Genomic DNA, 15,939 nt, shown 5'->3' with positions numbered 1-15,939 from the left:
TATTTAGCCCATTAACCTTAATAATTGTGTCATGTGTCATTATTTTCACTGGGGCGGGCAGGAACTCGCCATGCAACTTTTATTGCCTGGAAGATGGAGCAAGCTTGTTTTCTCCTGCTCTGGAGGGCAGGACTCAAACCATCATATGATGACTATAGCCAGGTTGACCCTGCTCTGCCGTGCAAATCGGTGTCCAGGCTGGCAGTGGGATCCTAATGGAAACCGAACACAGTTTGCTCTTATCGAGGCAGGTGCTAATTTCTAGTCAACTATAAATTGAGAAAACATTCTCCGTCGCCGTCTTTGCCGGAGTCGCTGCAGAAAGATACCTGCTGGTCACTGTTAGGAGGAGATATTAGGAGAACGACTGGCGCTCAAGTGCCAAGTGAGAGGGATGTTTTCTCCAGATAACCCGCCTCGAAGAGCATTGCAATGCTTCTCCTTTCACAACTCTCTCGTGCACACAGCCGTGTTTTGCAAATCGCACGCATTCAGCAGCCTGCCTGAGCAGAGGTGGGAGGTGATTTCTGACACTGAATGAGAATGCAACACCCTTCCCACACGCTCACCCACCCTAAGCTGCTAAATTATCAGGGGGGAAGCAAGCGTGGGGGAACCCCCCCCCCCGGAGCTCATTGTTCACACATGCTAAAAACAGTTGCAGCTCGAGAGCCTTCCAAAACCCATTTCTTTGGAATATTCCCTTCGGATTTTTGAGTTTCAAATCATATAGCTTTTTTTTTGCATCAGGAATGGAAAGGATGCATAGGAAGTGCTGATTCAGTTCCAAATTTTGTACAGAACTCTGTACCCCTGAATGGGGTAACTGTGCCCCTGAAGGACCAGGTGCGCAGCCTGGGAGTCATTCTGGACTCACAGCTGTCCATGGAGGCGCAGGTTAATTCTGTGTCCAGGGCAGCTGTTTACCAGCTCCATCTGGTACGCAGGATGAGACCTTCCCTGCCCGCAGACTGTCTGGCCAGAGTGGTGCATTCTCTAGTTACCTCTCGCTTGGACTACTGCAATGCTTTCTATGTGGGGCCAGCTTTGAAGGTGACCCGGAAACTGCAATTAATCCAGAAGGCGGCAGCTAGACTGGTGACTGGGAGTGGCCACTGGGACCACATAACACTGGTCCTGAGAGATCTGCATTGGCTCCCAGTACGTTTCCGAGCACAATTCAAAGTGTTGGTGCTGACCTTGAAAGCCCTAAACGGCCTCGGTCCTGTATACCTGAAGAAGCTTTTCCACCTCCATCATTCAGCCCAGACACTGAGATCCAGCTCCGAGGGCCTTCTGGCGGTTCCCTCGCTGCGAGAAGGGAGGTTACAGGGAACCAGACAGAGGGCCTTCTCGGTAGTGGCACCCGCCCTGTGGAACACCCTCCCTTCAGATGTGAAGGAAATAAGCAGCTATCTTCCTTTTAAAAGACGTCTGAAGGCAGCCCTGTTTAGGGAAGTTTTTAATATTTAATGCTGTATTGTTTTTAACACTTGATTGGAAGCCGCCCAGAGTGGCTCAGCCAGATGGGCGGGGTATAAATAATAAATTATTATTATTATTATTATTATTATACATAAATTATTATTACTGGAAATAAGCTTTTATATTTTGGAGGTGAGGGGGAGAAGCTTCTAGCCATCCTATGTGAGAAGCAAGATGCTGAGCCTGATGCCAGATCTGTCTGGACCACATGGAGCTTTGATTGAGCACCAGGAATCACTAGGCGATGTGCCTGACAGAAGCATTAATCCACATCATCCTCTAACCAGTCTGGATTACTCAACCTCCCAAATTCTCCCAAGCAGCAGACCTGCTAATCGATAGTATTTGCAGTGTATCTGAAACGCCCTCAGGGAAGAGAGAGGGAGAATATTTTTCTTATAATCCTCAGTCTCTCCCCCTGCCAGCTGCTCCAGCTCACCTCATTGCCTCTCCAGCCCAGCAGGGAGACGGTTCTCCCGGCCGTCCAAGGCTGCTTGCTCCTTCGCCTATCTGTCGCCAGGCCCACGAGCTGAAGAACGGCCTCATTAAAATGAAGAAGCATTTGGGGTGAGCTCCAAAAGGTGCTCTCTGGAGCGGAGGCGCTTTGAGTCATCCTCTGCAACGAGGCGCATGAAAAGTGTGGGGGCACCTCTAAAATTTGTTTGCTACCTGCACAAACTCAAAAGGTCATCTAATTAAGCAGAAAGCTCTAAACGGCCTCGGTCCTGTATACCTGAAGGAGCGTCTCCACCTCCATCGTTTTGCCAGGACACTGAGGTCCAGCTCCGAGGGCCTTCTGGCGGTTCCCTCATTGCGAGAAGTGGGGTTACAGGGAACCAGGCAGAGGGTCTTCTCGGTGGTGGCGCCCGCCCTGTGGAAGGCCCTCCTTTCAGATGTCAAGGAAATAAACAACTGACTTTTGGAAGACATCTTTAGGCAGCCCTGTTTCAGGAAGTTTTTAATGTTTGATGTTTTATTGTGCTTTTAATATGCTGCTGGGAGGTACCCAGAGTGGCTGGGGAAACCCAGCCAGGTGGGCAGGATATAAACAACAACAACAACAATAATTTTGGACAGGAATCTTTACCAGCGATTCCTGCATTGCAGGGCTGGACTAGATGACTTTACAGTTCTACGGTTCTATGTCTCTGGGAGAAGCATTAATGCACACCATCCTATAACATGCAACCAATTTAGATTACTCAAACTACCAAGTTAAGAATATAAGAATATGATGGCCACTACGTTAGATGGCTTTAAAAGGGAATTTGGACAGTTCAGTCCTATAGAAATGGCCTGTGGTCACTGTCCCTCTGCCCAGCTTACACTGCAGGGTGGCTGCAAAGGTGAAGGAGAAAATGAATAGAAAACTCTGATTACGTATTGAAAATGGCTATGGAAATAACAGGCAACAATGATCACCTCTGGGAATCCCCCAAGCAGGGCAGGAGTTCAGCAGTCTCCCCCCTCCACTACTGGTTCTGAGCAGCCGGCTCTCAAGGGTAGACTGCTCCTGCAGGTGGAGGTTCATCTACGAAGCTCTTGGAACAAGTCAGTGTGGTGTAGTGGTTAGGGTGTTCCGACTAGGAACTGGGAGAGAGCAGAGTTGCAATCCCGTTTGGCCATGAAGCTCTCACTGGGTGACCTTAGTTGGTCTTTAAGGTGCTACAGGAAGGAATTTTTTTATTTCGACTATGGCAGACCAACACGGCTACCCATCTGTAACTGGGTGACCTTGTGTGGGATGTTGTTGTTATTGTTGTTGTTGTTGAATTTACAGTGGTACCTCAGGTTACATACGCTTCAGGTTACTTACGCTTCAGGTTACATACTCCGCTAACCCAGAAATAGTGCTTCAGGTTAAGAACTTTGCTTCAGGTTGAGAACAGAAATCGTGCTCCGGCAGCACGGTGGCAGCAGGAGGCCCCATTAGCGAAAGTGGTGCCTCAGGTTAAGAACAGTTTCAGGTTAAGCACGGACCTCCGGAACGAATTAAGTACTTAACCCGAGGTACCACTGTATATACCGCCCTATACCCAGAGGTCTCAGGGCAGTTCACAGAAAAATTCGAAATATAAAACCACAAAATAAATATTTTTTTTTCAAAAAACCTCAATAATCTCCCCCCAAAACCCCCACATTTTAAAAGGGCATAGGATGTCAATCAAATCCAATAAATCAAAGGCGCGGGTGTAAGTCACTGCCTCTCAGGGTTGTTGAGAGAATTAAATGAGGAGGGCGGGGAATATGTATACCGTCTTGAGCTCCTTGGGCGAAAGGTGGGATTTAAATGCAATGAAATATATAAGAAACTTAAGCCCTGCTTGGGGGATCCCTCGAAGCATTGCTGCGAAACCAGGGTGGACCTGATCATTCCGCAGGGCTCCATAAGAGCAAGTCATCCCCACCGACCCAGGCGCCTACAGAAATGAAGCCGGCAGCGGCGAATCCCTTGTGCTTTGAAGGGGGGGGGGGAACCCCGATACGGCAAGCAAGGCTCAGCCTCAGAATTTGGGGACCCTCCTCCCTCCGACGCGCCAGCTAGTTGTGTGTGCTGCAGCCTGAAGGAGCTGGCCTGTAATATATGCACCCCATTCCCGAAATCTCCAAAGCAGCAGCAGCAGCAGCAGCAGCTGGACCAGACAACCCCCCTCTCCCCCTATTATTCGTAGGGTGCAGCAGCTAAGCGGTTAACCGCAGCCAGCTGTAGCTCCAGCCGCCGCTGGATGAAGGCAGCGTGAAGAAGATGCTCCTCCGTTATCCCTGAGCCATCCGCCAAGTTGCGCGCGGCTGGAGAGGCTGCGAGGGAGCGCGGCTGCTGCTGCTGCTGCAGTAGCAAAGGATGGAGGAGGGAGGAGGGGGTGGCGGCGGGGGGGCCCAGGGCAGAGGAGAGCTTTGCCGGTGAGCCAGGATACCAGCCGGAGGGTTGTGCCCAGAGAGAGAGAGAGAGAAAGCCAAGCGGTACTTTTCTGCGACAGCTCCTGAATAATTGAGGCAAGCGAGCGGCTTGCAGCGCTTCGCGAGGGAGCTGAACCGTCACTCGGCTCCGGGTCGCCTCTCCTCCTGGTCCAGGGAGGGAGGAGACGCCGACGGCGGAGGAGATGCGCCCTGGCTGGCCCGGCAGAGACCAGCAGAGGATGGCAGAGCTCTGAGCCCCCAGGAAAAGCCCGGCTGCGGGATCAAGACGCCGCTGTCCAACCCTGCCAGTCTGTCGTAGCTACTGGGCTGCCTCAGCATCCCCACCGGCAACATGGCTTTGGTCGTGCACCTGAAGACGGTCACTGACCTGCGGGGCAAAGGAGACAGGATTGCCAAAGTCGCTTTCAGAGGTATGTCTGCATGTGGGGACGGCGGCTGGTACGTAGGAGGCGCTGGGCTGCAGGCACAGGGCCGGGGGTCCTCTGATGGCAGCAAAAAGTTCTCCGCAGGGGAGTCGCTTTGGGGCTGCAGGAGCAAGGACAGGGCCCACGTGAGAGGGGCTCGCTCACCTGTCTGCCACGGGGCAGCTCCAACCTGAGAAACTGGGGGGCTCCCGCCATCATTTTGCGCATGCCAAAGTTGGCTGGAGTTGATTTTCTTTTTTTAAAGGGGAGGATTCTGGTGGCTCCAGTTAGTCGTGGCTGTGTGGCCGCATCCTCCCAAAGAATCATAGAATTGCACAGTTGGCAGGGACCCCCAGAGTCATCTATTCCAACCCCCTGCGAAGCAGGAATTTGTTTGCCCAATGTGGGGCTTGAACCCCTGACCCTAAGTCTCATCCTCTACTGACTGAGCTATCGCATGGTAGTCATGTTGCCCAAGTGGCTTATATAAATTGAGACAGATGGAGGAGGGAAGACTTGTTCCAGATTCTTGTGAGACCCTTTGCAAAAGCTCTTATTTATTACGTATTCATTCTCTTGCTACCACACCTTTTCCTCTGTGGAGTTCGAGGTGGCTTGCATTCCTCATTTAATCTCCACAACATCCCTGTCAGGTAGGTTAGGCTGAGAGTGAGTGGCCAGCCCCAGGTGATCCTCAGCGAGCTCTATGAGCCAAATGGGATTCGAACCCAGTTCTCCTCCAGGTCCTAGTCCGACACCCTCACCACTACACTGGCTCTCCCCACATGGAGGAAGTCGCAGTTGCTGAAAAAGCCAGCTCGGTCCTTGCGGAGCAGACAGGTCAGGGTCGCATCCTGTACCACAACTGGGGGGCGGGAGAAGGTGACACAGGAGTGCCCTGCCCCTCTGCCTGGCTTCAGATTCTTCCGCCGAAACTGCTTTCACGAAGAAAGCAGCAAGCAAGGAACAGAGGAAGGAAGCGATTTGATACTGAGTCAGACCGTAGCTCTGTCTCCTTTTCTGCACTGGCTGGCAACAGTGAAAGTCTCCAAGGTTTCAAGTTGGGATCTTTTCCCAGCCCTAACCCATGGGTAGGCAAACTAAGGCCCGGGGGCCGGATCTGGCCCAATCGCCTTCTCAATCCGGCCCACGGACGGTCTGGGAATCAGCGTGTTTTTACATGAGTAGAATGTGTCCTTTTATTTAAGCTGCATCTCTGGGTTATTTGCGGGGCCTGCCTGGTGTTTTTACATGAGTAGATTCTGTGCTTTTATTTAAAATGCATCTCTGAGTTATTTGTGGGGCATAGGAATCCATTCATATATTTTTTTCCAAAATAGAGACCGGCCCCCCACAAGGTCTGAGGGACAGTGGACCGGCCCCCTGCTGAAAAAGTTTGCTGCCCTAACCAGAGATGCCACTGAGGACTGAATCTTTGTGCATTCAGAGCTGCTGCTCCAACCACTGAGCTTACGCCCCTTCCCCTAGTAGCCTCCAGAATCTGGCCTTTTTCCGACAGTCTCTCCAGTCCTAGTGGAACTCCTCCGATCACCTCCTCCCTCATTTCTGCAGTCAATAAGCAGTTCCAGCTGGCCTCTTGGGCCCAGCGAAGAGTCAGCGTGGTGTAGTGGTTAGAGCGCTGGACTAGGACCTGGGAGACCCGGGTTCAAAGCCCCACTCAGTCTTGAAGCTCACGGGATGACAGTAGCAGCCTCTTACCCTACCTTTCAGGGTCGTTGTACAGATTAACTGAGGAGAGCGGTGAACCGAGGACTCTTTGGAGAGGAGATCAATCGTGGGAGATCAATGCAATAAAACCAGTGCCCTGTTCTGTTTTGTGTTGACCGTAGTGCTGCTTTTTGTGTATTTGTGGGGGTTTTATTGTTGTTTTCTATGCTATCTTAATTGGTGGATCGGGGTGGATCGGTAGGGCCATAAAAATGTTTTAAGGAAGCAAACAAATAAATAAATAAGTAGGAGAGCTCAGACTGGTGAGACACAATTTAAGAAGGATGTTGACAAGTTGGAAGTTGTGCAGAGGAGGGCAACCAAGGTGATCAAGGGTCTGGAAACCCGTAAGATGCGGTTGAAGGAGCTGGGTATATTTAGCCTGGAAAAGAGGAGACTGAGTGGAGATATGAGAGCCATCTTCAAATATCTCAAGGGCTATCGCATGGAAGATGGATCAAGCTTGCTTTCTCCTGCTCTGGGGGGGTAGGACTCAAACTCATGGCTTCATGTTACAAGGAAGGAGATTCCGACTAAACATACGGGGGTGGGGGACTTTCTGACAGTAAGAGCTGTAAGACAGTGGAACGGACTCCCTTGGGAGCTTGTAGACTCCCCTTCCCTGGAGGTTTTTCAGCAGAGGTTGGATGGTCATCTGTCTTGGATGCTTAATTGAGATCCCAGAGATTGTAGGGGGTTGGGCTAGATGTCCTTCAGGGTCCCTTCCAGCTCTGAGAGTCTATTATTCTTTGCTTCTCTGCTTTTATGAGGCATCCCTGCTCCCCAGTGCTTAAATCTAGACTCTTAAGAGAACTAGGAGGAAAAGGCACCTTGTCCCTTTTTTCCAACTCCAGCCCAAAGTTCAGAGTCCAGCCTTACCTGGGGAGGTGCAATACACAGAACCTCGGACTCTCTGCAGGCACAGCCTCCGCTCTGCCCCTTTCTTGTGACATCTCCTCTAACATAACCTTTGTTCATGAATGTGTGTAGATTTCATCACGCAGCTATTGCATTCGACGGCATGCACACATGTTCCAAACGCATCGCCTACTCTAGCAGGATGCTCCAGGCATCCACTGCATGGAGCGATAATTTGAGCTTTTAATTCTGCAGCCATTGTATCGGCAATCCTCACCTGTGAGGTAGGCCAGCAGTCTTGTGACGCCCACCCTGTGGAATGCCCTCCCATCAGATGTCAAGGAAAAAAACAGCTACCTGATGTTTGGATGACATCTGAAGGCAGCCCTGTTTAGGAAAGCTTTTAATGTTTGATTGTGTTTTTAATCTTTTGTTGGAAGCCACCCAGAGTGGCTGGGGAAACCGAGCCAGATGGGCAGGGTATTATTATTATTATTATTATTATTATTATTATTATTATTATTAACAGCAACCTCATACTGTGGGGATGGTACTGAGGGCAAGCGAGACTGACTTTGCAGCTGGTGGCGTGAGATTCGGACCTGGCACTTAGCAGCTCATGCTGAGCTCCAATATCAGCTTTCACACCCCCATCAGCACCACATACACTGAGCTGGTGTGCTGTTTTGCAGCATAAGAAGAAATTTGAAAGTAATTCCCACCTCTCGAAACCCAGCAAGAGAAGTGGGCAAGGCTTGCCTCTCAGAACACTGGTTTCCCCTTCCATGTCCACTCTACCATTAGGTCCAGTTGCGGATGACTCTGGGGTTGCGGCGCTCATCTCGCTTTACTGGCCCAGGGAGCCGGTGTACAGCTTCCGGGTCATGTGGCCAGCATGACTAAGCCGCTTCTGGCGAACCAGAGCAGCGCATGGAAATGCCGTTCACCTTCCCACCAGAGCGGTACCTATTTATCTACTTGCACTTTGACGTGCTTTCGAACTGCTAAGTTGGCAGGAGCAGGGACCGAGCAACGGGAGCTCACCCCGCCACGGGGATTCAAACCGCCAACCTTCTGATCGGCAAGTCCAAGGCTCTGTGGTTTAACCCACAGTGCCACCCGCGTCCCATTAAGAGAATGGGAAGGGCTAAAATCCCCAGTTACCTGGTAGCTCTCTAACCACTACACAAGCCTACCTCTTGCGTTCCCAAGGGCTTGCAGGGCACACAGAAAGTAGATTTGCACACCCATTTCAGGTTCAGTCCCCATGATCTGCAAGTAGGGCTGCAAGAGAGCCCAGCTTGAAACCCTATCAGTCAGGACAGGCGGGGTTGACCTAGATGAGCGCCCTGGTCTGGCTTTGTGCAAGACAGCTTTCTGCATTCCCAGGTTTCAGGGAGTTGGATATGGTTAGCCTGGAGAAGAGAAGTCTGAGAGGTGACTTGATAGCCTGTGGGTTAGGGACTGTTTTGCTCTGACTGTGCATGAGCCATGCAGGGATTACAGGGTACCAAATCAATCAATCAATCAATCAATCAATCAATCAATCAACCAACCACTCCCCTGGGGAAACGTGCCTAGGGCTGCAGCCCAGAATGCGCCACTTGTGACTCTGAACAGGGCATAGAAAGTGGAAGAGAGACATATTCTGAAGTGCATTTTCACTCCAGCTAAGGTTACCAGATTTTTTTCAATGAATCCAGGGACACTTTTCAACTTCAACGGATTTTGTTGTTGTTTAGTTGTTTAGTCGTGTCCGCCTCTTCGTGACGCCATGGACCAGAGCACCCCAGGTGCTCCTGTCTTCCACTGCCTCCCGCAGTTTGGTCAAACTCATGCTGGTAGCTTCGAGAACACTATCCAACCATCTCATCCTCTGTCGTCCCCTTCTCCTTGTGCCCTCCATCTTTCCCAACATCAGGGTCTTTTCCAGGCAGTCTTCTCTTCTCATGAGGTGGCCAAAGTCTTGGAGCCTCAGCTTCAGGATCTGTCCTTCTAGTGAGCACTCAGGGCTGATTTCCTTCAGAATGGAGAGGTTTTGATCTTCTTGCAGTCCATGGGACTCTCCAGAGTCTCCTCCAGCACCATCATTCAAAAGCATCCATTCTTCGGCGATCAGCCTTCTTTATGGTCCAGCTCTCACTTCCATACAATCACTACTGGGAAAACCAGAGCTTTAAGTATACGGACCTTTGTCGGCAAGGTGATGTCTCTGCTTTTTAAGATGCTGTCTAGGTTTGTCAAAACTCCATGGACAAAGACAACAGTGTGGGATTTAGGCCCCCAAAAATAAATAAAGGGGGGGGGGGGAAATATGCGCAGTGTGCATAGGAATTCGTTCATTTTTTTTTTCCAAACTATAGTCTGGCCCCCAACAGTGCTTGAGGGAGAGTGAACTGGTGCCCTGCTTAAGAAGTTTGAGGACCCCTGTTCTTAATGCTTTTTAAAATTTTAAAGTTACATTGCCTTTTTTTGTTTGCTGTCCTGGGCTCCTTTGGGAGGAAGTGAGGGGACCTTACACGACACTGATTCAAGTCCCACACTGACCAGTTCATCTCCACACCACACCCCTTATATTAAAAAAAAAAAGACCAGCAAGTCTGCTTTGCAAGTGTTCCAAAAGCCCTTTAGTTCTGCATCCTGGCATGTGACTGAATCCGACCCGGAAATAGTGAAAAATCTAGGAGCTCTCTCCCTGTGTGCCTCTGTTTTGCACATAATAAAATGAAATCATGTATAACCAGCAGGGCTGTTATAGAACTCTGATTAAAAGGAGACAGCGGAGTAATTTCAGAAGAAGTTAAATAATGTCGTACAAGAAAGCTGCAGAGATAAGAGTGAAATTCAATTTATGTGACTTTCACTGGTGCTTCAAACATGCTTCTCATCTCAGTCTCTGTGCAGCGGCTGTAAATTTAGCAGCTCTGAGCAGGAAACCCTTCTCTTGGGTAGACAGAATAATACAATCATAGGGTTGTAGAACTGGAAGGGATCCCAGGGGTCATCTTGTCCACCCCCTGCAATGCAGGAATCAAAGTGGAAGAGATCCTGGCAGGTTGCCCTCCAACCTCGGCTTAAAAACCTCCAAGGAAGGGGAGTCCATCACCTTTCGAGGGAGTCCGTTCCACTGCCAAACAACTCCTACTGTCAGAAAGTTCTTCTTTATGTTTAATTGGAACCTCCTTTCTTGTAACTTGAAGCCATTGGTTTGAGTCTTTGGTTGAGGTCCTACCCTCCAGAGCATGAGAAAATAAGCTTGCTCTAATAATAATAATAATAATAATAATAATAATAATAATAATAATTTATTATTTATACCCCGCCCATCTGGCTGGGTCTCCCCAGCAACTCTGGGTGGCTTCCAACAAAGTATTAAAATACAGTGGTCTGTTAAACATTAAAAGCTTCCCTAAACAGGGCTGCCTTCAGATGTCTTCTAAAAGTCTGGTAGTTGTTCTTCTCTTTGACATCTGGTGGGAGGGAGTTCCACAGGTGGATGCCACTACCGAGAAGGCCCTCTGCCTGGTTCCCTGTAACTTGGCTTCTTGCAGTGAGGGAACCACCAGAAGGCCCTCGGCGCTGGACCCAGGTGACCGGGGTGGAGACGCTCCTTCAGGTCTACTGGGTCAAGGCTGTTTAGGGCTTTAAAGGTCAGCACCAACACTTTGAATTGTGCTCGGAAACGTACTGGGAGCCAATGCAGATCTCTCAGGACTGGTGTTATGTGGTCTTGGTGGCCACTCCCAGTCACCAGTCTAGCTGCCACATTCTGGATTAGTTTTAGTTTCTGGGTCACCTTCAAAGGGAGCCTCGCATAGAAAGCATTGAAGTAGTCCAAGTGGGAGATAACCAGAGAATGCACCACTCTGGCGAGACAGTCCGTGGACAGGGAGGGACTCAGCCTGCGTACCAGATGGAGCTGGTAAACAGCTGCCCTGGACACAGAACTGACCTGTGCCTCCATGGACAGCTGTGTGTCCAGAATGACTCCCAGACTGCGCATCTGGTCCTTCAGGGGCACAGTTACCCCATTCAGGACCAGGGAGTCCCCCACACCCGCCCGCCTCCTGTTCCCCCAAAACAATAAATAAATCGAGATGAGCGCCGCAACCCCAGAGTCGGTCACGACTGGACCTAATGGTCAGGGGTCCCTTTACCTTTAAAAACATCCTTAGAAACACTAAACATTTGGGCACGATGTTGATTCCTCTGCTCACAAGTCGCTTAACCCCAGCAGGGTGCCCAGAAACGGACAGCTTCTTGGTCTCCCAATGCAGAAACTGTTTTTTTTCCAGAGAACCAGAGGTTAATCTCCTGATCAATAGCTAAGATTTAAGTCTGACCACCATCTATCTTCATGTAATTATTTCCGTCAGCAGTCTGCCAACAAAAGACGTTCAATCCACCATGTTCTTCCCCTGGAAGTTATTATTATGATCTTTTAAATGATTCCCCCGACTATGTCTTTAGCTTTTTCTGTTTAATCTGTAAGTTGCCTTGAGTTCCTATCGGGGTGAAAGGTGGGGTATAAATGAATTAATGAATTTACTGAAAAGAGATAGATAATTGATTACGGTCAGAGACCAGCTTATAAAACACGCTTGGGGGTGCATTCCCAGAAAGAAAACAAACAGTTCAAACAATGTACAACAATAAATTTAAATTTTATAAATGCGATAAGCATGTTGTTTAGTCATTTAGTCGTGTCCGCCTCTTCGTGACCCCATGGACCAGGCCCTCCCGTCTTCCACTGCCTCCCGCAGTTGGGTCAAACTCATGCTGGTAGCTTCGAGAACACTGTCCCACCATCTCATCCTCTGTCGTCCCCTTCTCCTTGTGCCCTCAATCTTTCCCAACATCAGGGTCTTTTCCAGGGAGTCTTCTCTTCTTATGAGGTGGCCAAAGTTTTGGAGCCTCAGCTTCAGGATCTGTCCTTCCAGTGAGCACTCAGGGCTGATTTCCTTCAGAATGGAGAGGTTTGATCTTCTTGCAGTCCATGGGACTCTCAAGAGTCTCCTCCAGCACCAGAATTCCAAAGCATCCATTTTTCCGCGATCAGCCTTCTTTATGGTCCTATATGCGATAAGCATATAGATTCTTAAAACTTTAAGCTAAGTTACTGCATAGATATGACCCAGAGTCACCCATGGAACTGGGTTTGGGGATTTTCTTCACGAACTAGTTTGAGTCGGGGGATGGTCTGCGCCTACAGAGAATTTACTGAACATCTTAATAACAATTCAACCCAAATCATTGAATGATTCAAGAATAATTCATGGAAAGGGGAGGCAGGTTGGAAGGGGGGGGGGGCTCTCTGCTGCAGCTGTGTCCATGAGCAGTCTGGGTAGCTGGATGGCTGGGGGACGGGGACGGACGGACAGACACAACCCGCTGAATTTACAACCAAGCCTTGCTCAAGCAGCTCCCTGCCAAGGTTTTCAGCCGAGAAGTGAAGCCTGCAGGCCAGCTGAGCTGAGCGCCTTGCTGTGAAATCCACCTGCAAAAAAAACACAGAGAGGTACCTGCTTGCCTGGAGCTACAGATTTCGTTTGCTGCTGACAGAGGAAGTGCTGAGACGCCTCGCACTGTTTCCCTAGAACCGCAGGCTGCAAGATGCCTAGATGAGCATCTATTCCGCACATCAGCTGTTTGGCGGTGAGTCTGAGCAACCTCAGCAAAGCCCTGCTGTCCCTCCTGCTCGTGAGGAGACCCTCCCTGGGTCACCTCATGAACCGCAAGGACTCTCCAGGGTGTTCCCTACTTCCAGCAGGCAAGAGCTTTTTTTGGAGAAGATCTCTATTCCTATTCTTGGGGGTGGAGTGGGTTAATTTTGATACTATACTACAGGCACGTCCAGCTCCCGAAAGACTACGATCTACTCCCAGTATAAAAACACTGGCAGTGATCTACTGGCAGATGTTGAGCTTTTTTTCGGGGGAGGGGCAGAGTTGTTGAGGTTTTTGTTGTTAATCGTGGCCAACCGGTTGGACATCACTGCTATACTACCTTCGTTCTCAAACGTCATCTGTTCCGGAGGTCCGTTCCAAAACCAAAGCGTTCCAAAACCAAGACGCGCTTTCCCATAGGAAGCAATGCAAAATGGATTAATCCGTTCCAGACTTGTCCATGTAGAAAGACTGGGCCGTTATAAAGAGATGTAGTGGTTCTTAACTGATCGGTGAAGTGGTAGTGTTGTATTGTATTATTTATGCAAATTTATTTCCTCTGGAGTTAAAGATCTGACTGGGACAAACCTTGTTATGCTTGAAATCAGCTATGATTAAATGGGCACAAGATGTTGGACATAACATAATGATGGCTGACTGGGAACAGTTATGGACCACAGGTATGAAATTTACGGCATGTAATGTCCTAAGAGAAAATTTAATGAAAATGATTTATAGGTGGTACATGACACCAGTCAAGCTTGCAAAAATTTATCATTTGCCCGACAATAAATGTTGGAAATGTAATGAGACTGAAGGTACATTTTTTCACCTTTGGTGAACATGCCCAAAGATTAAGACATTCTGGAAGATGATCTATAACGAAATGAAAAAGGTATTTAAATATACCTTTCTGAAGAAACCAGAGGCCTTTCTCCTGGGCATGGTCGGCCAATTGGTGTCAAAGAAGGATAGAACTTTTTTTATGTATGCAACAACAGCAGCAAGAATACTCATCGCGAAGTATTGGAAGACACAAGATTTACCCACCCGGGAAGAATGGCAGATGAAGTTGATGGACTATATGGAATTGGCAGAAATGACTGGCAGAATCCGAGACCAGGGAGAAGAGTCGGTGGAAGAAGACTGGAAAAAGTTTAAAGACTATTTACAGAAATATTGTAAAATTAATGAATGTTAGAAAAATGTTGGAATGAAGTTATATGGCTTTAGTAGAAATGTTATAAGGAATTAAGTACAAATAGATTAATAGAGTATTAAAGGGAAAAAATAAGGTTAGAATCTGTTAAGATAATTAAAGGATAGAAAGCAGAGGAAGATGGAAAGGAATTGCTGAAACAATTAATAGAAGTGGAATACAAAAAGGGAGGTGTGAGGAGGTCGTGGAAATAAGTGAATGAAAGATAAGATATTGAAACTATTTGATGTGTTTTAAACTGTTTTTGTTTTGTTTTGTTAGTTTAATGTCTTTAATGTGTTAGTGTTAGTGTTATGTAGTGTTTTTGTTTTGTATTGTATTGTATTTGTAGTGTCTAAATTGTTGGAAAAGTAATAAATATTATTTTAAAACAAACCTTGTTATGCTGAGCTTGTATTTGTCACAATTTGTACATGGTGTCTGTTTGATAATGTGTGGTTTGCTATACCTAATAAAGGATATTTGATTTGAGAAAGCTCCTTGACCATGTGTGTGTGTTTCGAACCCAAACCCAGTTGCGTTTGTCCAACCTCTGGGTTGGACTAGATGACCCTCGGTGTCCCTGCAATTCTAGGCTTGTGTCTCCCACCCATTTCCTGGCTCTTCTCTCATTCTCTCCGGCTCAGCCAGGCCTGACTCTGCTCAATATCCTTCGTTCCGCACGAGATCCACCTATTTATAGGTCCTCTCGCTTGCTTCACAGTTTCTCTGGGATTTGTTCACAGACGTCTGTGCGTCACAAGCAGGTCTGGGAATTGGGGACTGTCTCCCTGGGGTGCCTCCTCACTCACTCCTTGAGGGTGTCACATTCCTGCCGAGCGTAAAACCCCTGCCCTGCACGTGTTTTCTGCAAAGGCTGCAAGGGCCACATGGGAGGGATGCAGGGGCCGGAAGGCAACATCTGGAGGCTACACCACAGCTTTACACAACCCAAATCTATTGCCTTGGCACCACTTGCCATGGGTTGCTTCCCTGACCTACTGGGTCACTCTTTGGGGGGTCTGCCAGAGGGAGAATCATAGAACTAGATTTCTTTCCGCAGGGCCTGTAAGTTCCGCCTGGCCTTTGGCTTGGAATCAACTTGATCCCCTTCGCCTCTTTCCTTTTTCCTTTCTCCTTCTGTGATGGAACTCCTATTTGTGGACTTCCCTGGCTTTTTTCTGGCCCACATAGGACCAGTCTGGATAGTTGGCATTGGTGAAGATTTGACGTTTTCATCCCCAAAAAGTTTATGATTTGAGTTTCTACTGAAATGAGGCTGCATTTTAATGTTGTACTTTAATCTTGTTTTTAAGTTGTATTTTAATCCATTGTTTTTATACCTGGTGTTAGCTGCCCTGAGCCCGGTCTTGGCTGGGGAGGGTGAGGTATAAATAAAATTATTATTATTATTATTATTATTATTATTATTATTATTATTATTATTACAACAGACAAGTATAACATAACTGTTGGACCACAGAGCCTAGGGCTTGCTGATCAGAAGGTCGGCGGTTTGAATCCCCGCTATGGATTGAGCTCCTGTTGCTCGGTCCCAACTCCTGCCAACCTAGCAGTTCGAAAGCACGTCAAAGTACAAGTAGATAAATAGGTACCTTCCGACAGGAAGGTAAACGGCGTTTCCATGCGCTGCTCTGGTTCGCCAGGAGCGGCTTAGTCA

The 15,939-nt window shown here is 48.4% G+C and overlaps 1 protein-coding gene across 16 annotated transcripts in view; it reads left to right on the top strand.

The window, feature by feature from the left end:
- Positions 1-4,117: 4,117 nt before the first annotated feature.
- OTOF (otoferlin) overlaps positions 4,118-15,939 on the top strand; it is a 202,944-nt gene continuing 191,122 nt past the window's right edge. For 8 of the 16 annotated variants that reach the window (XM_081000800.1, XM_081000798.1, XM_081000788.1 and 5 more), the window contains exon 1: positions 4,119-4,814. In XM_081000800.1, coding sequence (XP_080856926.1) covers positions 4,736-4,814 — 79 coding nt within the window. In that variant the 5' untranslated portion in view covers positions 4,119-4,735. Of the gene's footprint in view, positions 4,815-15,939 lie in introns of all 16 variants that reach the window. The other 8 variants (XM_081000790.1, XM_081000797.1, XM_081000789.1 and 5 more) reach the window with 3 other exon arrangements.

Source organism: Podarcis pityusensis (genome assembly GCF_964106645.2).
Source record: "Podarcis pityusensis genome assembly, chromosome: 3".
NCBI lineage: Eukaryota > Metazoa > Chordata > Lepidosauria > Squamata > Lacertidae > Podarcis > Podarcis pityusensis.
This window is presented reverse-complemented; position numbering and strand designations above follow the sequence as displayed.